This window comes from Kogia breviceps, chromosome 14, assembly GCF_026419965.1.
Source record: "Kogia breviceps isolate mKogBre1 chromosome 14, mKogBre1 haplotype 1, whole genome shotgun sequence".
Lineage (NCBI taxonomy): Eukaryota > Metazoa > Chordata > Mammalia > Artiodactyla > Physeteridae > Kogia > Kogia breviceps.
The window spans coordinates 7,954,173-7,978,115 of NC_081323.1; the positions used below are offsets into that span (position 1 = coordinate 7,954,173).

Genomic DNA, 23,943 nt, shown 5'->3' on the forward strand with positions numbered 1-23,943 from the left:
CATAGCTAGAGAGGAGAAGTCAATGCCCGGCTTCAAAGCTTCAAAGGGCAGACTCGTTAGGGGTTAATGCAGCTGGTGACATTAAGTTGATGCCAATGCTCAGTTACAGTTCTGAAAATCCTAGGGCCCTTAAGGGCTAAATCTACTCTGCCTGTGCTCCATATATGGAAGAGCAAAGCCTGGATGACAGCACATCTATTTACAACATGATTTACTGAATATTTTAAACCCACTCTTGAGATCTACTGCTCAGAAAGAAGATTCCCTTCAAAATATTGCTGCTCATTGATGATGCACCCTGTCACCCAAGAGCTCTGATGGAGAAGTATGAGATTAATGTGGTTTTCATATCTGCCAACACAACATCCATTCTGCAGCCCATGGATTAAGAAGTCATTTTGACTTTCAAGTCTTATTATTTAAGAAATACATTTTGTAAGTCTATAGCTGCCATAGACAGTGATTCCTCTGATGGATCTGGGCAAAGTCAATTGAAAACCTTCTAGAAAAGATTCACCATTCTAGGGCTTCCCTGGTGGCGCAGTGGTTGAGAATCCGCCTGCCGATGCAGGGGACGCGGGTTTGTGCCCCGGTCCGGGAGGATCCCGCGTGCCACGGAGCGGCTGGGCCCGTGAGCCATGGCTGCTGAGCCTGTGCGTCCAGAGCCTGTGCCCCGCAATGGGAGAGGCCACAACAGTGAGAGGCCCGCGTACCGCAAAAAAAAAAAAAAAAAAAAAAAGATTCACCATTCTAGAAGCCATTAAGAGCATCCGTGATTCATGGAAAGAGGTCAAAATATCAACATTGACAGGAGTTTGGAAGAAGTTGATTCCAACCCTCATGGGTGACCTTGTGGGGTTGAAGATTCAGTGGAGGAAGCCACTGCAGGTGCAGTGGACATAGCAAGAGAACCAGAATTCGAAGTGGAGCTTGAGGACGTGACTGAATTGCTGCAATCTCATGATAAAACCTTCATGAATGAGGAGTTGCTTCCAATGGATGAGCAAAGAAATGGTTTCTTGAGATGGAATCTACTCCTGGTGATGAACCTCTGAAGATTGTTGAAATGACAGCAAAGAATTAAGAATGTTACATGAACTTAGCTGATTAAACACTGGCAGGGTTTGAGAGTATTGACTCCAATTTTGAAAGGTCTACTGTGGGTAAAATGCTGTCCAAGAGCATCGCATGCTGCAGAGAAGTCCTTCATGAAAGGGGCAAACTTCATGGCTGTCTTCTTTTAAGACATTGCCACGGCCTCCCAACCTTCAGCAACCATCACCCTGATCAGTCAGCAGTATCCACTTCGAGGAAAGACCCTCCACCAGCAAAAAGCATATGACTCTCGGAAGGCTCAGATGATGCTTAGCATTTTTTAGCAATCGAGTATTTTTAAATTAAGGTATGCACTTTTTTTAGACCTAATGCTACTGCTGCACACTTAACAGACTACAGTATAGTGTAAACATAACTTTGATATGCACTGAGAAACCAAAAACTTTGTGTGACTCACTTTATTGCATTATTTATTTTATTGCTGTGATCGGGTGCCAAGCCAAATCTCCAAGGTATGCCTGTACAATGGTTAGACAGGTGCTTTTGGACAAACCACTTGTGTCTGAGGCCTCACCCCAGCTCTCAGCAGCTGCGTGAGGATAAACAAGAGACTTCGTGACCTGATGATAGAGAAAATCAGATAGTACCTGCAAACCCCTTTACTTGGTGCCTGAAACAATAAATGATGGCCATTATACTTATGTAGACTCCTGAAAATGGTGGTTCCCAAACTTGAATGCACATTAGAATCTGCTGGGGAATTTTTAAATCCTTATACCCAGGCCTCACCTGGAATCATGCAATCAGAAGCCCTGGAGTGTAGGGCCCGGGCATGTCTTTTTTCAAGTTTCCCTGGGCTAAGTATTTTTAAAGCTCCTCCTGTTCTGCCAGCGTTGAAAACCCTTTGAAATGCACTCCAGTAGAAAATTCCTTATTCACGTTTTTCAAAAGCAAAACGTTGCAATTTCTGTTTTAATTTGTTTGGGAACATTTTTGTCCCTCTGCCACGGCTGACACTCGGGACACAGCTTTCCGTTCCAGGGCGCAGACCGTCTGGGTGCCTTAACTTCCACGCAGCTGTCAAGTAACACACAACCTGCTCTTTGCCTCTCTGGACCAAGAAGAGAACCAGCACACGCCTCTCTAAAGATAGAAACATCCACACGGTTCCTGCAGCTTGAGCGATATGAACCTGTCCCTCTCGTGAAGGGAAGACCAAGAGAGCCAGGGAGAGACCACGGGAAAACATAAAAGAACGGCAAGGGGCTTCCCTGGTGGCGCAGTGGTTGAGAGTCCGCCTGCCGATGCGGGGGACGCGGGTTCGTGCCCCGGTCCGGGAAGATCCCACGTGCCGCGGAGCGGCTGGGCCCGTGAGCCATGGCCGCTGAGCCTGCGCGTCTGGAGCCTGTGCTCCGCAACGGGAGAGGCCACAACAGTGAGAGGCCCCCGTACCGCAAAAAAAAAAAAAAACGGCAAGAAGAGAAACAATATCGTCCTGTGACAACTGCACGTCATCTCATTTCCCCCGGGTGCATTTTCACCAGATCTGGAAATGGAGTAAACACACCCACTTGCCAACAACTTTTCAGTTAACAAAAATAAAAATAATAAATCAGTTAGACCAAATAAATGGTAAGGTGCCCTCCAAATTGCTAGAAGTTTAACGAATGAAACAGCATATTAGTGGGTGAGATCTGATATGTGCCAACATACCTCAAAGACCAAATACTTCTGGGAAAGAGAGCAGGAAAACGTAAGTGGAGGCTGGCTCCGTTTGTCAGTACAAAAGCTGGGCTGTGTATCAGTGATTCTGAGTGGTTCCTGGACCAGCATCATCCTGTCACCTCGAACTAGTTAGACCTGCAGCCCGGTTCAGACCTCCAGAATCCAAAGCTGTGGGTGGGCTGGCCCTCTGTTCTCACAAGCCTTCCTGGAGATTCTGACACTCCCCCAGAAGCAAGGACCACTGCATTGGAGAGCTGGCACGAGATGTGGAGGCTGCAGGAAACTGGAAACTCTCAGCCCTCGGCCTGGCTGCCCTATGAGAATCCCTCAGCAGATAAGAGGATATTTCAGTGAAAGCCCCATTTTAGGATTTGCAAATGAAATTCCCCAATTCAGAAACACCTAAACATTCTGCTGGCCCAACACCAAGCTGTCAGTGGATCTCATATTTGCCACCCCTCTGATTCTGTAAAGTTTTTCTCCCTAAAGCCCATCTCTCAGCAAAGCCTTTTTAAATCATCATCATTGTCATCAGGTTATCCCAGCCTGAAACAATTAAACATTTAAACCCTATAGCCAACTCCCAGCGTGCTGGCTTGACCTCTGGGCTCACGGGGCATCCTGCCCATGATGATGGGATCCCATGTGAGTCTCCCACAGGGAGGGGCCAAATGGGCGGGAGGTCGCCTGTGACCCGTCCCCTTTGCAGCTGTACTGTCATAAACCAATAAGCTGCCTGTGGTAAATTCATGAGTCCTTTTTAGAGTGACCTCTGGGAGGTACAGGGATTCCAGGTGACTTAAAAAGTTTGAGTTTCTGAGTGTGCTGAGCAAAGGGTCAGACTCTAGAATATGGGGGTGCCCCAGAGGTCACGCCCCTCACTCCAGGATGCAGGACCCACTTGGCCTGGCTACTCCTCTAATCAGAGCTGCACCTGTTACTTACAGAGCCTGACATCACCGCTGGGCAGCCCCAGGCAAACCGGAAGCAGGTCAAACATTCGTCCAGTTGGCTTTAAATCCCACCTCTCTTTTCTGGACCTCACCTTTCCTTTTATTTTTTCTTTTCATTACTTTACGTTTTTAGGTGACCTGAGAGGTAGACCTAGCAAACATTCTCAACAGTCTACATAATAAGATAGGACAGGGAACACCTTCCCACCCCAATTCTGATCACGCCCCAACCTCCATCCCCAAATTTCCTTTCTTAGAGGCCAGAACTCTCTACAGTTTCTTGTGGCCTGAGGTATTCCACGTGTGTATATTTTTAAATCCTCCCCTCTACCTCTTGACACCATTAAGAAAACAAATGGGAACATACTATACAGACCGTTGAACATGGCTTTTTTTCACTTACTGTATGTCTTAGAGAATGTTAATGCCGGTGGAGCAATTCACTGTGTGGACAAATGATCATTTATTTAACCAGGTCCCTATTGGTAAGCCATTAGGGAGTTTCTACTATTTTGCCACCAAAGCAGTAGTCCAGCAGATGATATGTATCTGTTATATGTATCTTTGTGGCTCTGTGCGATTGTATTTATAGGGTAACATTCCAGAAGCAGAAATTAGAGCTCCCAGAGTTTGTGAATTTTAAAATATCGATATATGTGACTGAATTATCCTCCAAAGAGACCGCCAAATTACACTCCCACCCACAAGAGGCGCCGCCATTCTTTCTCATACTTTCTCCACTGCTGGTTACTGAATGTGTCCCTTTTTACCGAGTTGGTAGGAGAAGAGCTAAGTCTCATAATTTTATTTTGCTTATATTTTACTATTTGTCAGGTTGCACATCTTTTCATTGGCTTAAAAGCCAACCATCTGTCTTTTCTGTGGAGTCTCTGCTCATGTTTGGTGTTTATCCCCTGCCCAAGAGCCAGCCCCTGCTGTGTTGGTGTTTATATAATGTCTTCATTTTCGAAATTGAGATATAACTCATATACCATAAAATTCACCCTTTTCAAGTGTACAGCCTAGTGCTTTTTAGTATATTCACAAGGTAGTGCGACCATCGCCACGATCTGATTCCAGAACATTCTCATCACCTCACAAAGAAGTTCCTTGAGCAGTTAATCTCTAGTTCTCCTCCCCAAGCCCCTGGCAACCACTAATCTACTTTCTGTCTCTGTGGATTTGCCTATTACAGACATTTTATATAAAGAGAATCATACAATATGTGGCATTTTGTATTTGGATTCTTTCACTTAGCATAATGTTTTCAGTGTTCACCCATGTTGTAGCAGGTAGCAGTACTTCATTGTTTTATATGGCTAAATAATACTCCGCTGTATGGATATGCCACATTTTGTTTATCCAGTCATCAGCTGATGGACATTTGAGTTGTGTGCAAGTTTTTGTGTGAACATATGTTTTCATTCTCTTGGTTATGTACCTAGGAAGGGAATTACTGGGTCATGTAGCAACTTGATGTCTAACCTTTTAAGGAACTGCAAAGCAGTTGCACCATTTTACATCCCAGCAGGAATATATGGGGGTTCCGATTTCTCCACATCCTCCTCAACACTGGTCATTGCCTGTCTTTTGGATTATGGCCATCCTAGTGGGTGTGAAGTGGTAACATATTGTGGTTTTGATTGCCTTTCCCTAATGACTGATGATGTTGAGCATCTTTTTATGCGCTCATTGATCATTTGTATCTCTACTCTGCAGAATATAGTGTCTTCCTTTTTTAAAATAAATTTATTTTTTTTTATTTTTATTTTTTGGCTGCGTTGGGTCTTCGTTGCTGCACGCGGGTTTTTCTCTGGTTCAGCGAGTGGGGGCTACTCTTCATTGTGGTGCGTGGGCTTCTCATTGTGGTGGCTTCTCTTGTTGGGAGCACGGGCTCTAGGCATGTGGGCTTCAGTAGTTGCAGAACACGGGCTCAGTAGTTGTGGCTCACGGGCTCTAGAGCGCAGGCTCAGTAGTTGTGGCACACGGGCTTAGTCGCTCCACAGCATGTGGGATCTTCCCGGATCAGGGCTCAAACCCAGGTCTCCTGCATTGGCAGGAGGGTTCTTAACCACTGCGCCACCAGGGAAGCCCTATAATGTCTTCTTGATTTGGCTCTTTTCCGCAACCTTCTCCTCTAGCCCCTTGTTTCCTATGACTTTCTAGCTAGCTATTCTTAGTGCCCTGGGGCCCCAAGCTAGTAAATGTCACCTTTTAGCAGTGTTCTATGTGGCCTGAATTCAACCTACCCTCACCTAGCATCTCCAAAGCTTAGCTTTTGTATCCTAAGAGCTGAGGGCACTAATAGATGTTATATGATTTTCCTGTTTGTTTGTTTATTTTTTTTTAACCATTTAAAAGGTGTTTAATATTGTAAGTATATGTGATCAGTGTTCCTGCTGCTTTGCATCACTGCTACCCTTGGGGGGTGGGAGCCACTCATCCCATTGCTGCTGGAAATGTGAATCTCTAGAGCCTCTTTTGGGGAAGTAATCTGGCAGTGTCTATTTTAGAAGTTAAATGAGCATTAATTTGGGTGCAGCAATTCTACATTTGTACTTCTATTCCATAGAAGTAAAGCACTAGTTTAGGATTTTTGAACATGGAAGTTTTCCCCAATGTTGTTTATAATGGAAATGGAGAAACAAAGGTTTGGAAGCTATCAGAATGTTCATGAATTAGGCAATGGCATACATGTCTTTTGGTATATCCATATTAAGGAACATTTTGCAGCTATTGAAAAAAAGATCAGATAGATTTGGATATATTGATTGGGAGGGAGAACTATTTTTTTTTTTTTTTTTGTGGTACGCGGGCCTCTCACTGTTGTGGCCTCTCCCGCTGCGGAGCACAGGATCCGGACGCGCAGGCTCAGTGGCCATGGCTCACGGGCCCAGCTGCTCCACGGCATGTAGGATCCTCCCGGACCGGGGCACGAACCCGTGTCCCCTGCATCGGCAGGCGGACTCCCAACCATTGCACCACCAGGGAAGCCCAGGAGGGAGAACTATTGATGTCTTAGTCCATTTGGACTGGTCTAACAAAAATACCATAGACTGGGTGGCTTAAACAATAACCATTTGTTTCTCACTGTGCTAGAGGCTGAGAAGTCCAAAATCAGGGTGCCAGCAGATTCTTTGTCTGGTGAGGGACAGGTTCCTGGTTCACAGTCAGCCATCTTTTCACTGTGTCCTCATGCGGTAGAGGAAGCAAAAGAGCTCCTTAGTGCCTCCTTTCTAAGGGCACTAATCCCATTCATGAGGGCTCCACCCTCATGACCTAATTACCTCCCAAAGCCCCCACCTCCTAATACCATCACAGTGGAGGTTAAGATTCAGCTTATGAACTTTGGGGGGCGGGGTGGGGGACAGACACAAACATTCAATCCTTAAAAGTGATATATAAAAGCAATCAAAAACAATATCCAAATACCATATGCTAACACATATATATGGAATCTAAAAAAAAAGGTTCTGATGAACCTAGGGGCAGGACAGGAATAAAGACGCAGACATAGAGAATGGGCTGATGACACAGGGAGGGGAAAAGGTTATCTGGGACGAAGTGAGAGGGTGGCATGGACATATATACACCACCAAATGTAAAATAGATAGCTAGTGGGAAGCAGCCGCATAGCACAGGGAGATCAGCTCGGTGCTTTGTGTCCACCTAGAGGGGTGGGATAGGGAGGGTGGGAGGGAGATGCAAGAGGGAGGGGATATGGGGATATATGTATACATATAGCTGATTCACTTTGTTGATACAGCAGAAACTAACACACCATTATAAAGCAATTATACTCCAATAAAGATGTTAAAAAAAAATCTAACAATCGTATTTTTATAAAAACCAACCAGGATATGTGTACATGTATCTGGGAGGCTTGTATGTATTTGTCTGAGCATGAACAAAGTTTGATAAGCCACCCCGGGTTGCAGATGTTCCTTATACTGCAGTGAGGGTAGAGGGTAGAGACAGGGAAAGGAAAGGGTTGAAAGATTAGTCATATAGGAGGTAAACACATGTTAAATGTGTATTATTATCAAACTGAGAAAAAATCAAACATCTGATGTGTCTTTGAGTGAAATATTTGCTCATGTTGGAGCAAAGCCTGGTTCTACAGTTAAATTATCTTTGTATTTTCCAGACTTTTATAGGCATATGAATGATAGGAAATGTGTGAGTAAAGAGGAGAGGAAAAATCGTAAGGCTCTGGTGTAGTCTTGCCCCACAGTGACTAAAAGTCACTGCTGACTTTAGAGGACGCTTTCGCAAGAGCTCGGGGTGAGTTACCTTCTGCCCACATAATGTTTGAACGCAGCATTTTCATCACCAAATGTTTAGACACATTGTATCCAGCTGACAGTTGAGAATGCTTCCTTCCTGCCCGCCAAACCCATTCCTTTCTTTTATTTATGCTAGAATCTCTTGGAGAAGATAACCTGGCTTTTTAATATTGAGATGGAGAGCATGAAATCTGATCATTCAGTGAAGTTTTGAAATCTAACATCCCCCTCCAAGCCATAAGCTGCCACGTGAATCCTTATTTCAAGACCTTTAAAACAACAAATGCATTTACACAACACAGAAAGCCACAGTTGTTTGAAGTGTCATTTGACTCCTGCAGGCTGACCGCAAAAGGGTCATTTTTGCAAAACTTTTTGAGGTCTTCATCAGTCTTCCCTAGGGCCTATTGTAATCCTTTGATATTCAACTACGGTTCTCTTTTGAAGAATTTAGTGTGTCATCATCTACTTTCCCTTCTATTTTTCCTTCTTCTTTGGCGAACTACTTTAACTCTGCCAGATCCTCATCCAACAATATCCATGTGTGTGACTTTATATGACTATGAACTCGTCCATCTTTTGCAAGATTTGCAATTTCCCTTTACAATTAATTAGTGCGCATTGTATTTCCTCTTTATTTAGCTTTTATCCTGACTGACCACCATATTGACACTTGTGACAGTGTCGCATAGGAAGGGATGTCTGAGTGGGGAATCGTAAGTGGACACTTCATTTGTGGATAAAATTATGATGACAGTTTCTGTTTTCCTCTTTAACCTTAAGAACTAGGAATGTTTAGATAATGAATTCTTAAAAGAAGTCCAAAATAAGTTTAGCCATTTTAAAATGAAAGTGGCAGGGAGGGGAACCATAGGGGTAAGGGATTAAGAGATACAAACTACTTTGTATAAAGTATATAAAGAAAAGCTTGTATTGTACAGCACAAGGAAATATAGCCATTGTTTTGTAATAACTTTAAATGGAGTATAAGCTATAAAAATGTTGAACCATTATGTTGTATACCTGAAGCCAATCTAATGTAAATCAACTATACTTCAATAAAAAATATACATAGGGCTTCCCTGGTGGCGCAGTGGTTGAGAGTCCGCCTGCCGATGCAGGGGACACGGGTTCGTGCCCGGGTCCGGGAAGATCCCACGTGCCGCGGAGCTGCTGGGCCCGTGAGCCATGGCCGCTGAGCCTGCGCGTCCGGAGCCTGTGCTCCACAACGGGAGAGGCCACAACAGTGAGAGGCCCACGTACAGCAAAAAAAAAAAAAAAAAAAAAAAAAAAAAAAAAAAAAAAAAAAAAAATATATATATATATATATATATATACATACATAAAAGTTAAAAAAAAACTCCATCTCTGCCACCACCATTATTACTTGGGTTGCTATTTTTGCCGCTGTTAAAATCATGGCTGCTGAGCACCTGCTGTGCCCCTGGCTCTTCTCCCTGCCTACTGTGTTCCCTGACTTAATCCTACTATATGCCAAGCACTGCTGGGGGCACTGGGAATGCAGCTGTAATCAAAACAGACCAAGTCTGTCCATTCAGGGCTTACGTTCTACTGGGGAAGAAACAAGTAAACGATGAATTAATGAGATCATTTCAGAGACCAATGAATGCTCTGCAAAATCCATGGCGTGAATGGGGTGAGTGGGAGGGGTTACTTTAGAGAGGGTGGTCTAGGAAGGCCTGACCTGGGGCCTGAAGGGTAACGAGGTAGCCATGGAAGATCTTAGGGGAAGCGTTCCCAGGTGGAAAGGACAAGTAGTGCGAAGGGCCTCGGGCGGGGCCACGATTGGTGAGCTGAGAGGTGAGAGGAAGCACACAGTACGATCGGAGGTTCTGGTGGGTGTGGCCTACCACAGAGCTTGTATTACTGAGTCCAAGTTTGTGCTGCATGACAGACCAATAATTTGAGATGAGGCACTGGGGCAAGGAATAGCGACTTCATTCGGAAAGCCAGTAGACCAAGAAAATGGTGGATTAGTGTCCCAAAGAACCATCGCCCCCGAGTTAGAATTCAGGCTTCTTTTATATTAAATGGGGGTGTGGCTGGTTGCTGCAAGCTTTTTGGTGACAATCCTTTGTTCCTGCAGCTGTCCATGTAGGTCTGGTTATAATGTTCCTATAAGCCTCCACCAAGACAAATGTTTATTTTCTGTTCTGCAACTTTCTATCTCTATATGAATGGAAAAGTGTTATACCTTTAAAGGTCAGAGGCCATCTGAGAATGGACTCCCCTGTATATTTCAGGCTCTAGGCAACATTTTTTATACAAAGACGTGTAGCCAGCATGACTAAGCACAGGGGACAGAGCACAAGGGTTAGAGCTAAAGGGATAGATCCAACATGGAGTCTGAGCTAAAGGGATAGATCCAACATGGAGTCTGAGCTAAAGGGATAGATCCAATATGGAGTCTGGTTTGTTCTTCTCTGATGTATTTGGACTTGATTTTAATTGTGATGAGGCCCTCTTTGGATAGTTTTATGCAGATTAATGATATGATCTGATTTTTATTTAAAACAAATAAACAAAAATCATACACCAATGTTGCCCAGATATGAGAAAGCACAGGCTTTTATTTCCCCTTGTGCAGAGTTGTGGGGTTTTTTTTCCCCTTGAAAATCCACTAATTCTGTTAACCAAACTTTGTTCCACCCATCTTTCCTCCCTTGCTCTTCTGTTCTTGCTTCTACTACAATACATTGTTAGGAGTTTGAGCTTTGAAATCAGGCAAACGTGTTCAAATCCTGACTCCACCACTTGTGAGCAGGGTAATGTTAGAAAAGTGACTTTATTCTCAGAGCCACAGTTTCCACACCTGTAAAATGGGAGGGATGATGGTATCTAGCATAGATTTGCTATAATACATAAATAAAATGTATCTTGTTACATACAGCATTTACTATAATGCCTGGCACCTGGGAAACATTCCATGAATATTAGCTATTTTGTTTACAGTTGTACCAAGTGAAAATTGTAGCTTTGGCACATGAAAAAAACAAAACAAAAGATAGCCCTCACTCAGAAGTTCTGAATAGTGTAACACAAACCTTGTGTGTGTATGTATGTGTGTGGCTTAAATATGTGATAGAAATCTGATGAAGCCGTTTGTTTTAACTAAGAATACTTGGTGCTTGGAAAAAGCATTCTTGAAACTTCTCTGGCCCAGGTTCTTAGATTTCTGAAGATAAATTAATTCATATCATTACTATTTTAAAAGTCTTTCCAGAGCACCCAAATTTAGAGGTTAAACCATTGGAATAATTCCTTTCCTTATGCTTCTATTTAGAAAATTAAATAGTAATTGTAGTAATAATACATAAATATAACAAAACAACTAATAGTTATTAAATATCCACCACGTACCCGCCTATGTTAAGTACCATGTAGGAAGTATTTCATTTAATCCTCACTCTTTGAAGAAGACACTTATTTTCTTGTCCATTTTATAAGAAAATTGAGGCATAGAGATATAAAGTAACTTGTCCGGGTCACATATTTAATATTTTAGAGGTTAAACCCAGGTCCCTCTGATCCACAATCTAAGTACTTAACAATTACGCTAAGATGCCGTTCATCTCCATCACATGTCTAGATAAAATGACTTTCTTAGGGCTTCCCTGGTGGTGCAGTGGTTAGGAATCCGCCTGCCAATGCAGCGGACGTGGGTTTGAGCCCTTGTCCAGGAAGATCCCACATGCTGCGGAGCAACTAAGCCCATGCGCCACAACTACTGAGCCTGCGCTCTAGAGCCCACATGTCACAACTACTGATCCCGCATGCTTCAACTACTGAAGCCCACACGCCTAGAGCCTATTCTCTGCAATGAGAGAGGCCACCACAGTGAGAAGCCCACGCACCACAGTGAGGAGTGGCCTCTGCTCGCCGCAACTAGAGAAAGCCCGCACACAGCAGCAAAGACCCAACACAGCCAAAAACTAATTAAAAAAAAAAAAAAAAACTTTCTTAAAACACACACACACACACTACAAAATATCTTTTCTGCATTATGGAGATCAAAATTTTCAACTCTCCTAAATATTTGGGAGCTACCATTTGCATTCTTACTTGATTTCTTTTTATCTTCCTTAAACTCTTACACATTTTTTTCATGGAAAGTAAAATCTCTTTGGTATGTCATCTGTTTGTCTGCTTTATGAGAAAACTTTTTATTGAAACCAGATTCCAGATGGGCTTCTCCCAAGATTTTTCATAGGAACGGAAAGCCTAGTTCCAGTCATCTAGAAGGAACCTTTTATTCTTTCCATAATAATGTGAGGAAGGCTTGTAAATTATCCCCATCTTTTCAAGAATATAAAATCTGGAACTCCACTGGGTTTTCTTCCTACTCATTCACACAGATTGTGTGTGTGTGTGTGTGTGTGTGTGTGTGTGTGTGTGTGTAAGTTAATGTTTCAGAACATAATTTATTTGTTTTTTAATGCTTATCTAAGGTCTCAAATGACTGTAATCTCTTTGCCCACGTGGATTTTTTTCCTTGACTTTTACTGAGAAAACAAAGTGTTGGTGGGTATTTTTTTGTTTCTATCCAGCTTCTTAGAACTCACGTTCTCCCATTTCATTTTCTTTCCCCTCCTTCATCCCATATTAAATGCCTCCTAGACATATTTGAAGAGCTCGGAGACCACTTCTCAAGGAGAGGATTGATTGCTATTAATTAACAGGTGAAATAGGTACTAACCAATTCCCTGCAATTCTCTCCAAGTCACTGAGTATGTACTTAATTTGAACTGGCATAAGTGAAAACAAACAAACAAACAAACACTTGCTGGCTATGGCTATGTAATTGTAAACCAGCTTCAGGGACAGCTGGATTCAGGTGTCCAACCGCTACCATGGATCTCTTGGCTCTGCTTTCGCCTGTGTTAGTTCTCAGGCAAGCACTCTGAAAGGTGACAGCCAAGGCAATCAGCTCCAGATGTATCTCCTACTGGTTTGCCAACCCAGGCACAAGGATTTGTAACTCTGTTCTAGTAGGTTCAGCAAAAATCGCAAGATAGATTTTTGTTAGTCTAGCTTAGGTCATGTGCCCACCTAGGAGGTGAGTATTTTAGCCAGGGAAATAGAAGCTCCAGATGATGGACTTGGATATACACTCATCCAAGTTTGGGGGGCAGAGCTTCATGGAAATGGGTTGTCCCATCTAAGAGGTCCTAGTTCTTACAAGTTATCAAAAACACTTTACCCATTCTCTGATATCAAGAGTTATGGTTTGTATCTGCTGTAACTCTTCATGCATTGAAGTCTAGTTTAGATACCTGGATGTAAAGAATGAATCCTTTATTGAAGCAATATATTGGCACTTTTTTTAGAAGTCTGTCCATGGGAAGATTTCTTTCAAAGACTTTTTCTCTGACTGGAACACCCTTACTTACCACTAGCTCCTTGTTTTCCCGCCAGAGAGTAAGGAAGACTAGAGGAGATCAGTTGATGTTCTTGACGTTTTGAAAAGCCCTTCCTGGTGTTGAATCTTAGTCTCTCCCTTTTTTGTCCACGGCTTCCTCTTCTGGCATGGAGCATCCCCCCAATTCATTTATATTCACTCTGACAGTTCAACTGCCTGAGCTGCTTATTTTGCATCTTGACACGTCCATCCATCACTTCTTTATTCCCACTCTCTCCCTCCCTTTTCCCTTCTGAGTGTAATAGTTACCATGATTACGAATTCAAGGACCACAAGAAAAATGGTTAAGAAGAGCCAAAGGATATATCCAATGTTCATAAAGGTCTGAGTTTATGAGGGACCCCTGGTGCTTGTCACTGGTCTTCCCGTACCATTTCTTCTCTGCTCCTCAAAGCTTAAAGAGGAGACCACCACTCTGCACAGGAATCCAGAGCCCTCTCTCCATCTCTCCCTCCCTCTCTCTCTCCTTTCCCGTTTGTTCTTGACTTTAGACACTGTGAGATACTAGAGTTTGGCAAAAATAATTGCTAATGGATGTGTGTATTTCTCACTACCTATGAGCAATATGAGAAGGGCTAAAGAAACCTCGGTTCTCTTCTTTCTCTTTCTGTCTTCCTGCAAACAGATATTAAGATAAACTATATTAACTATAAACTACACAGTCACAGCATCTATCAGGTACTAAGCAGCTACTATGGAAAAGGCAGGATTCTTGATCCTTTGCATGAGTTTTCTCCTTTAAACATCAGAACAACCCTGCAAGGGAGCTTCTGTTTTTCCCATTTTACAAATGAGAAAATTCAAAGAGTTTTAGTGACTTGCCCAAGGTCACGCAGCTTAACAGTAGAGAATCTTGATCCTTAACTGTGATTTCCAATTTTGTAGTGTATCTTTTTTCCTTAATATTGCACTGCTTTAGAAAAGGGCCCTCGAAAAGGATGCAGTTCAGTTAGGTCGATGCAGAGTTCAAAACAGAAACAGGTGGATTCTGGAAACAGCGCCCCTCCCTGGAGGGGGCAGAACCTGCACCCACAGTCTTGCACAGGTAACGCTACACTCTGCCTCCATGCGGCCCAAGGTCTAATCCACCTTCCTGTGTAGACGTCTGAACTTCCATACTTCACAATGGAAACTTTCTAGAATATAAGAGCATGAACTTTGGAGTCAGATTTCTGCCCATAACCAGATTCTGCTTGCTGGCCAGCTGTGGGAAGGTGGATCAACCTCTCTGGCTGTCCATTTTCTCACTCATGAATAATGACAATAACTAACGTTCATAACATTTATTGAGCATTTACTATATTCCAGGCACTGTTTGATGTGGTTTAAAAATATTAACTCATGGGGCTTCCCTGGTGGCGCAGTGGTTGAGAGTCCGCCTGCCGATGCAGGGGACGCGGGTTCGTGCCCCAGTCCGGGAGGATCCCACATGCCGCGGAGCGGCTGGGCCCGTGAGCCGTGGCCGCTGAGCCTGCGCGTCCGGAGCCTGTGCTCCGCAACGGGAGAGGCCACAACAGTGAGAGGCCTGCGTACCGCAAAAAATAATGATAAATAAATAAATAAATAAAATAAAATAAATTTTAAAAAATATTAACTTATGGAATCTTCATGACAAAATTATGGGTGTAGGTTCTACTATTTGCCTCATTTTACCAGAAAACTGATGCCCAGAAAAGTTAAGTAACTCAGATTCAAATTGACAGTCTGGCCCAGTGGTTTTCGAATGTGTGTTTTGCCCCCACGGGACATTTGGCAACTTCCGGAAACATTTCTGGTTGTCACCACTAGGGGGTGCTGTGGGCATCTGGTGGGTAGAGGCCAGGGATGCTGCCCTACACCCTGAGAGGCACAAGGTGGACCCTGGAACAAAGAATGATACGGCCCCAAACGGCAGTAAGTCCCGAGGCTGGGAAACTTGTTCCCCTAACCCCATAACTGCTGTCCTGCCTCCTAGGTGAAATCATGATAATTTGTTTCTCACAGGATTCCCCGCAGAGATAAAGAAGATAATTAATGTGTCACTAACACAGCGCCTGGTGCGTGCTTTCCAGTAACTTGGCTTTCCTCTTCCCTAATCTTCCATTCCTCTCTCCAGAGAAAGCAGGGTCAGAAGACACCTCCATAGCTGACTTCTGCTCGGCAGAGGGACCCAGGCACAGCAGAGCCCCAGACCGCATCACAGCCTCTGTGCAGGAGACGTTGGGAGTCCATTAGCAATCCTCGAATTTCCTCGCTGGGCTGAATGACCTCTGTTTATGTTTGTGTTTACAGTCGATTTGGAAACAAGTGTCCAGGAGGATAATGTGGCCACTTCTTCCCCCAAGACAATGGAGATAAGCGCTGTTGCGGATGCCAACGGGAAGAATCTTGGGAAGGAGGCCAAACCCCAGACACCAGCTGCTAAATCTCGTTTTTTCTTGACACTCTCTCGGCCTGTACCAGGACGTACCGGAGACCAAGCCACGGATTCATCCACTGGACCAGTGAAGCTTGATGTCAGCTCCGATAAAGCTCTAGGGAACAAAGACCCGAGTGAGCCCATGGCACTTCCGGTAGCAGCTGCACTGGGGTGCAACCCAGATAAAACCCCCGTGCAGACCCCGGCCCAAGCCGAGGGCCTCTCCGCCACTTGGGGACCAGAGTCTCATCTATCTGAGTCCGGGGGGGCAGCCCCCTGCAAGCCCAAGGACTCCAGCTTCTTTGACAGACTCTTCAAACTGGACAAGGGACGGGACAAGGCCCTCGTGGACCGCCAACAGGAAGCCAAGCGTGCAGAGCATCAGCCCCCCGCCGCCGAAACCCCCGGCTTCTCCACGCAGTCAGACGATGTCCCTGCAGAGAGGGTAAGACGATCCATTTTGTTCTTAATGCAGGCTCGGGGGGCACTTGTGGGGCAAGACGATTGCACGTGTGTTGCTGTGCCATCACGGAGGGGTCCCGACAGGGTATCAAGCCGTGGATCCCTCTAGAACCAACAGCACATCGCGGCGCGGTGCTCGCCGGTGTTTCTGCAGAAACATCTGTTGGAAGAACAACAACAGCTGTGGCATCTGTTTCACGTAAAAGAAAAGAGGCGGTGAGTCACATACAGATGAATCTGTCCTTCCATTTATCAAAGGCAGAGGTGGACAGGTTGCATTTATGATCAAATGGAGTCTGGAGGGAAAAGCATTAGCAGAATAAAAACGGTTCCTAAAAGACTTAAATACCTGCCCGTCTCAGTAGCTGGTTTCACATACAGAATGTTTATGGGCTTTTGTTGGAATGCATTTCACTTCTTAGGTTTAATAGCTTGGACTGATCTTTAACTATCTTTTGCACGAAAGTGTGCGTTTAAAGAAAGCTTTTACAGCTCTGGGCAGACTCTTTTATGTCCAAATTATTTTTCAACAAGCTGGAGCAATACCTTTGTAAAAAACGAGATTTTTTTTTTTTTTTTTTTTTTTTTTTTTTTAAGGAGGCATCTGAACCGGTTGCTTTCTTTCCTGCGCAAAATAAGGCAAGTCCTTTTGATCTTAAAAAGAGCATTTGATTTTAACCTTGAGAGTTTGTTTGTATTGGGGACCGAGAAAAGAACTCCTTGAATGAAGAAGGAAATTAAAGTAGATACATTGTATTTTAAGGCACTTATTCCCTTCCTTAATGGATTTAAACAATAGTATTTTTCAAAATTTGAGAGTAAAGTGCCTCTACTTGAGATTAGACCCAGGAAAAAATTAAATGGGCTGTTTTTTATTACATGGTCGTGTATGGTGGCTGTCAATATATTTGTCTTAATGACAACCAGCTTCCCTGCCAAGTTGCCAATGGTAACACTGGCTGTCATTTATGTAGCCTTTGCAATGTGCCAAGCTCTGTTCTAAGCACTGTCCAGATATTACTTTCCTTCAGGAAAATGAGTATCACATTAATCTGAGGTTTTAATGTATCCAGGATGGTGTCAAAAATTATACTGTAAATATTAGACACCAACTGAAAATTCTGGACTGTTCGAATTGGGGAACAGATGATAAGGCTCGTATGTTTAGGCTCATGCTATCAGCATCCTTGTCATTTCTGTAAATTTTTACTCTAAGAACGGATTCTTATGTTTTCTTTCAAAAGTTAGAAAAATTGCCCTTTAAACGCCCCCTTCCCCAAATGCAGCAGTTCAGGAGCCAATTGAATGGCTTTCTGTTTAATTCAAAGTGAGTCTTCAAATGTCTGCTGGCATCAAACCTTTACGGAGGGTGACACCGCCAGGCATAGGTGAGGCACGGCCACAGTGGTAGACAGGACGGGGTCCCGGTCCTCAGAGAGGTTTTGGTCTAGCGAGAGAAAAGGTACAGAAACCTCACAATTACAATGCAAGGTGCCCAGTGCTCTGGTGGGAAAGGCCAAGTGTTGGAGAGGACGACCAGACACAAGGAGAATTAGCCTACCTGGCCCAGGGAACCTTCCATCAAATGTGTAAACCTGGAGCCCGAAAGATCCTTGTCTTGGGGCTATAAAGTGGTCATCAATATTCATGAATATTTGAGAAGCTATTTACGACTTTACTTTGAGTGGGGAAACTCTTGTTGCCTTCTTGTTATTGGTCATGGGCTACTAAGGCCATTCTGAGGTTTTGAATAGTCACATGTTTCATTTTCATGGGCATCCAAAGCCAGCCCATTGCTTGAGTTAGGAAAAGACTGAGTTATTTGTGGAAAGAGAATGAAGGACTGAGCTTTACCCGTCCTGAGATAGTTGTCTGTGATGGATCCAAATCCCCATCCTAATTAAGTAAACCAGTTCAGCCTCTGCTAACTGACCCTTGAAAGTATTTAACCTTAAAAACTTAATGTGATCAATCCTTTCCTATCCTAGGAAGAGGGCAGAAAGTTTTAGAATTGTGCTTTATCAACTCAGTTTTTTTTTTATTGAATGCTCTTTGGGTTAGCACCTCAACTGGAGTGGAATGAGTTCCAGAATGAGGTCAGATTCGGAAGATGGGGTCGGTGTTGGGAACATGGCAGGTATTTAATATAGTCAAGCCTGTGGGCGGTATTTTGAAGTTATAGTAACCTCTCAGAAAATCTAAACATTGCCACTTATCCTCCTTTTGGAATAAGTGAATTTGTTTCCCTAGATACACCCATGAAATTTGCATCTGTGTTGGTTCCACTACAAATTTCCGTTTTTGGTTGGTTGTATCATTGGAATTTGAAATACGGAGTGCTCACCGCCCTAGGTGCTTATAAAACATGGAAAAGTTATGAAATAGTCACTCATTTCTCCTCCGGTCTGTAAACTTGTGGATATCCCAATACGTATGCCTGCAAAGGTTTTTAACAACAACAGCAGAATAACCCTCTGATTGTTAAGATTTCTGTTTTGATCCCTGGCTGCACGGTCTGTATTTGGGGGGAAAACCAATTGTCCTGGACGTGTAATGAAAGAGTCCAGCCCTCGGAAAGTAACAGGAATAAAACTTCTCAATCAATGGCTTTCTTGGTGGGAGTAGGACATCATGCATAAGTGGCCGTCAATGTATCGATTCAGAATTCTTAGGGTAAATTATGCCTTCGGCTCAGCGGTGTCAGCTGTCTCTCCTCTCCCACCCACTCAGTCCCCCCCCCACCCCCACCACCCGGTTTCACTGTGTGTCTCTTACTGGATTGGAATTCCAACCACAAACCCACAGAGCCGTGAATTGGGAGAAAGATGCCACCATTTCATTCTGGGGGAAACACACAAATCTTCTGTGTTTTCAGAACGACAATCTTATTTTTGTGCCTTATAAAACTACATTCAGAGCATAGCATAATTAAAACAAGGCCAGAATTCATGAACAAATGAAGCATTTACTACATAGGCCAAAGAAAAGATAAATTATATGCCTGAAAGGTTTCACTGAGCTGTGATTCACACCAACCAATGTGTTGGCAGGGATGAGGTGGGTTTTTTGTAATTTTTCTCTCACCCCAACAATTGAACCAGAGCTATAAGATACGCATTTAACAGATTCAGCCCTCTCAAAATTGATCGCATCATGAAAACTTGATCTTTAGTGGGTAAAAAAAACAACAACAACACTAACTTTCTTTTGTCACTGGTAATTCCAGAAGTGTCTTTGTGTTGGGGGTACGGGTGCTTTAAGTGTTGCCAAGCACAGATTCAGGAGATTTAAGCAAGAATATCCCTTTTCTTTTAAAAGTTTAATTAAATTCTGTGTCATTTAAACACCAACCTTGTGCAAGGCACTTAAAAGATCAATTATGGTCCTAGACCTTCAAAGATCATATAATCTAGTAAGAGACACAATATTTTTTTTAAAAAATCGTATGGTATTTGTCTGTTTTCAATTCGCTCTTTTTAAAAATTAATTAATTTATTTGTTTATTTTATTTTGGGCTGTGTCCGGTCTTCATTACTGTGCGCGGGCTTTCTCTAGTTGCAGCGAGCGAGGCTACTCTTTGTTGCGGTGCACGGGCTTCTCATTGTGGTGGCTTCTCTTGTGGAGCACGGGCTCTCGGCGCACGGGCCTCAGTAGTTGTGGCCCTCGGGCTCTGTAGTTGTGGCTCATGGGCTCTAGAGCTCAGGCTCAGTAGTTGTGGCACACAGGCTTAGTTGCTCCGCGGCATGTGGGATCTTCCCGGACCAGGGCTCAAACCCGTGTCCCCTGCATTGGCAGGCGGGTTCTTAATCACCGCGCCACCAGGGAAGTCCCGAGACACACATTTTTAAGGGAGGTTGTGATAAGTGCATTGATCCTCAAATTCATTCAGGCTACGGATTTTTAGAGAAGCACTCAGTGTTTTGCTTCCTCCTCTTCTTTTCTCTCTTGAACACACGCCATTCAGGCTTTGTCCTCCATAAAACCTGCTCTTGTCAAAGCTGCCACAATGTCATACCTCCCCACCCCCACCCCTCACCTCAGCTGCCAAACTGAGTACGTCTCTGTCCTTATCCTACCCTACTTGCGGGTCACGTCTGACACAGCCCACCATCCCTTCCTTCTTGAAGGAGCATCCTCACTTGGTTTGCAGGTTCCCCACCTCCCTGGCTGCTCTTCCTTAATCTCTCGTGCCGAGTCTTACCCTCTAAATGTCGGAGTTCCCATCGTTCAGTTCTTGGATGTCTTCATCTTTAACTACACTTCCTTCCTTGGAGATCTCCCCCAGTCCCAAGGGTTAAATATAGCCATCTGCTGACACGTCCCAGATTGATGTCTCTAGCCTAGATCTACCCCTGAAGTCCAGACTTGAGTATCTAGCTGCCTCTGCTACCTGTCTACTTGGTTTTCTACTCCGCTGTTTGAATGTTCGCTGGACATCTGGACCTCGATAGGTCCAAAACTGAACGCTTCATTCACACTCAACACCACCACCACCGACAACATACCCACTTGTTTAATCCACAGGCTTCTCATCTGAGTTACTGGCAACTCCATCCTACCACTGCTCTTTAGCGGTAGAACTGGAATGAAAGAACCAAGATCTCTACGGTCCTTTTCTACATGGTATAAAGTAGTGAATTAGAACATAAGCATTGCAGTCAAGTAGCCTAGGTTTCAACTCTGTGTCTGTCACCTACTGGCTGTGTGACCTTGGGCAAGTTACTTAACCACTCTGAGCCTCAGTTTCTTCATCTGTAAAATGGGGATAATAATAATATCAAGCACATTTTCACATTATTCACACTTGTGAAAATTAAATAGGTCATGTAAAGTACTTAACACAGAGCTATTGCATTTTGAGAAATATTATCAGTATCACAGTTTTTCTCCCTCTTACTTTACATTTTAGTCTTTTTACCCTTCCCTTCCATGGTCTTCAACCAAAACGTGCAGAGATAGCACAATTGAATCTAATTTGAAAGCTACATAACCAAAGGCATAAGTCCTAATTTGGGTTAAATAAAAGATGCAGGAGTTGTAAAATTATTTTTAGAAATAATAGAATTTAAATGCCTATACCCACAAGCCCCAGTTTCTGTGTCTGACCTTCAAGGGTCTCTACAAGCTTTCCTTTGTCTGTTTTTCTCACTGTATTTTCCCCTATTCCCCTGAACTTATCTGGTCAAAATGGCCAACATATGACCTGTGCAGATGCCACCCGCTCCCCAGGATTTTCTCTGCCTGTATCTCCTTCTCTCTGTGTTTATCAGAATTCTACTTCACCTTCAAGTGCCAAGTGCTCCGTGAAGCTGACCAGATGTCCCCACTCCTGGCTGGTTTCTGACGTCATGAATCCCTCTAGTGTTTCTTTTCTTTTTTTTTTTTTTGGTATTCTATATGTTAAGTGAAATTCTGTGATAAAATCACTTCGAAGGAATCATCTCACTGAAACATCGAAACTTACAAGGGAATTTTTGTACCTTTGCCATTTTACAGATGAAGAAATCAGAGTTTTAGAGAAACCAAGTCACTCACTCCAAGTTACACAGCTGAAAAAGAACTGTCCGTCTCCAAAGCCCATACTTCTTAAGCTCAGTAGTATGTTTTTACCAATTATTTGAAACTGCAATAACGTTGCAACTATGAAAAATTGAATAATGATGTGAGGAAGTGCTTTTCAAACATTTTAGTGCATATGCGACATTGGAGCATCAAGTGAATCTCCAATCCAAAAGAAAAAAAAATCCCCTCATTCCAGCATTTGAAGGCCAAGTGAGTGACAAGGTGTGTTTTTTATTTCGTCCTGTTTACCTCTGGCCAGAAGGCCATGACATTTCAACAGGTAAAGAGAACTATCCACCCTAAAGTGTTTGTCAGTAAAGAGGGAAAACCTGTCTTAAATTATACACGTTATGGAGTAGGCAAGGTTTTCATCTATAACACTATAATTTTTATGAACTTTATAAATTAGCACTAAGAAACATTTGATGTGAAACATTTACTGTAGCAGAGGTGCAAGTGTTAGGAGCCTGATTGACACAGGAATGAGTTCAGATTCTACCACTTATTAGCCGTGTGGTAGAGTCAAATAATAACAATTGCCCCAGTTTTTAATAATTGGTTATTCCTCGGCCGTGTAGTAAGCATTTGTCACACCTTAATGGCTTTGATTCTTATAACAACACAACAAGGTAGATTTTTTTTTTTTTTTTTTTTTGCGGTACGCGGGCCTCTCACTGCTGTGGCCTGTCCCATTGCGGAGCACAGGCTCCGGACGTGCAGGCTCAGCGACCATGGCTCACGGGCCCAGCCGCTCCGCGGCACGTGGGATCCTCCCGGACCGGGGCACGAACCCGTGTCCCCTGCATCGGCAGGCGGACTCTCAACCACCGCGCCACCAGGGAAGCCCAAGGTAGATACTTTTATTGCCATTTAACAAATGAGGAAGCCGGGGCTCAGAGAAGTTAAGTTACTGGCTCAAGGCCACACAGCTAAATTAGTGGCAGAACTGGAATCAAGATCCGGCAGTGACCGAAGCCTGTTACACTCATTTCAAAACCTTGTGTTTTCATTCACAAGAGGAAGATACTGCCTGCCCTAGACACTATTGCAAGGACAGAAGATGACATGGGCAGTCAGTAGTAATGATGCTGAATGAAATAGTATATTTTCTAAATTGTCGGAAACTTAGAAATAAAGAATAATGAAATAGAGCAAATGGCCTTCCAGTATGATGGTGTTTGGGTGGTATATCATCTAGGGTACCTTTGGTTGCAAGTGAAGAAAAAAAAACCTCAATCAATAGTGGCTTCGTTAATGAGGGAAACGTACTATTTCTTGTACATAATAAGAATTCGAGAAGTGGATTGTTTAGTCTGGTTCAGCATCTTCACAGCCCCAGAATGCATCGGTCTTCAGTGCCCTCTCTGTACTGGCTTGGTTCACAGGCTTGATCCCTTGTGGTTTTTCTTTTTCTTTCTTTTTTTTTTTTTTTGCGGTATAGTTGATGTACAATATTATGTAAGTTTCGGGTGTACAAGATAGTGATTCACAATTTTTAAAGGTTATCCTCCATATATAGTTATTGTAAAATATTGGCTTTGTGGTTTTAAGAAGGTTGCCTCAGTTCCAAACAGTGTATAGAGTCCTAATGTCCCATCAAACGAAATACGAGTTTCCTAAAATTTACTCACTAGTGACACCAAGTCCCATGTCTGGGTGGAGGTACAAGGGGGCGGTTGGAAAGTTTCTTCAGTAGAAAGCAGGCTCTGTCATAGGTCGAAACCAGATATGTTATTTTCTCTCCAGCTTTATGTGAGAAAAACATTAAGTGGATGGAGCTGCTAAAGGCTACTACAGTATCCCCCTATGGTAATTTATGTAAATAAATAGTTCTTTAACTTGACAATGATCCACAGTAAGAAGTAGATTTTACATCTTGACCTGATCCATTTGCATGTACATGAAACAAAGAATTCACCAAATAGTAGTATTCTTACCCTACGTAACACATAACACAGGCTGGTATTTTTCTGTTCTTTCCAGTCTATTTCGTTTGATGGTTTTTATGCTGGTTTTGATCCATTAAATTATGTTCCAGTCCACCTGTAGTCACAATCTGAA

At 43.3% G+C, this 23,943-nt stretch overlaps 1 protein-coding gene across 22 annotated transcripts in view; it reads left to right on the plus strand.

The window, feature by feature from the left end:
- The window catches only part of BCAS1 (brain enriched myelin associated protein 1), a 110,020-nt gene that overhangs the window by 24,832 nt on the left and 61,245 nt on the right, over positions 1 to 23,943 (plus strand). For 14 of the 22 annotated variants that reach the window (XM_067011925.1, XM_067011933.1, XM_067011924.1 and 11 more), the window contains one exon: positions 15,732 to 16,303. In XM_067011925.1, coding sequence (XP_066868026.1) covers positions 15,732 to 16,303 — 572 coding nt within the window. Of the gene's footprint in view, positions 1 to 15,264; positions 15,354 to 15,731; positions 16,304 to 16,404; positions 16,537 to 16,917; positions 16,960 to 23,943 lie in introns of those variants that run through there. The other 8 variants (XM_067011920.1, XM_067011916.1, XM_067011921.1 and 5 more) reach the window with 4 other exon arrangements.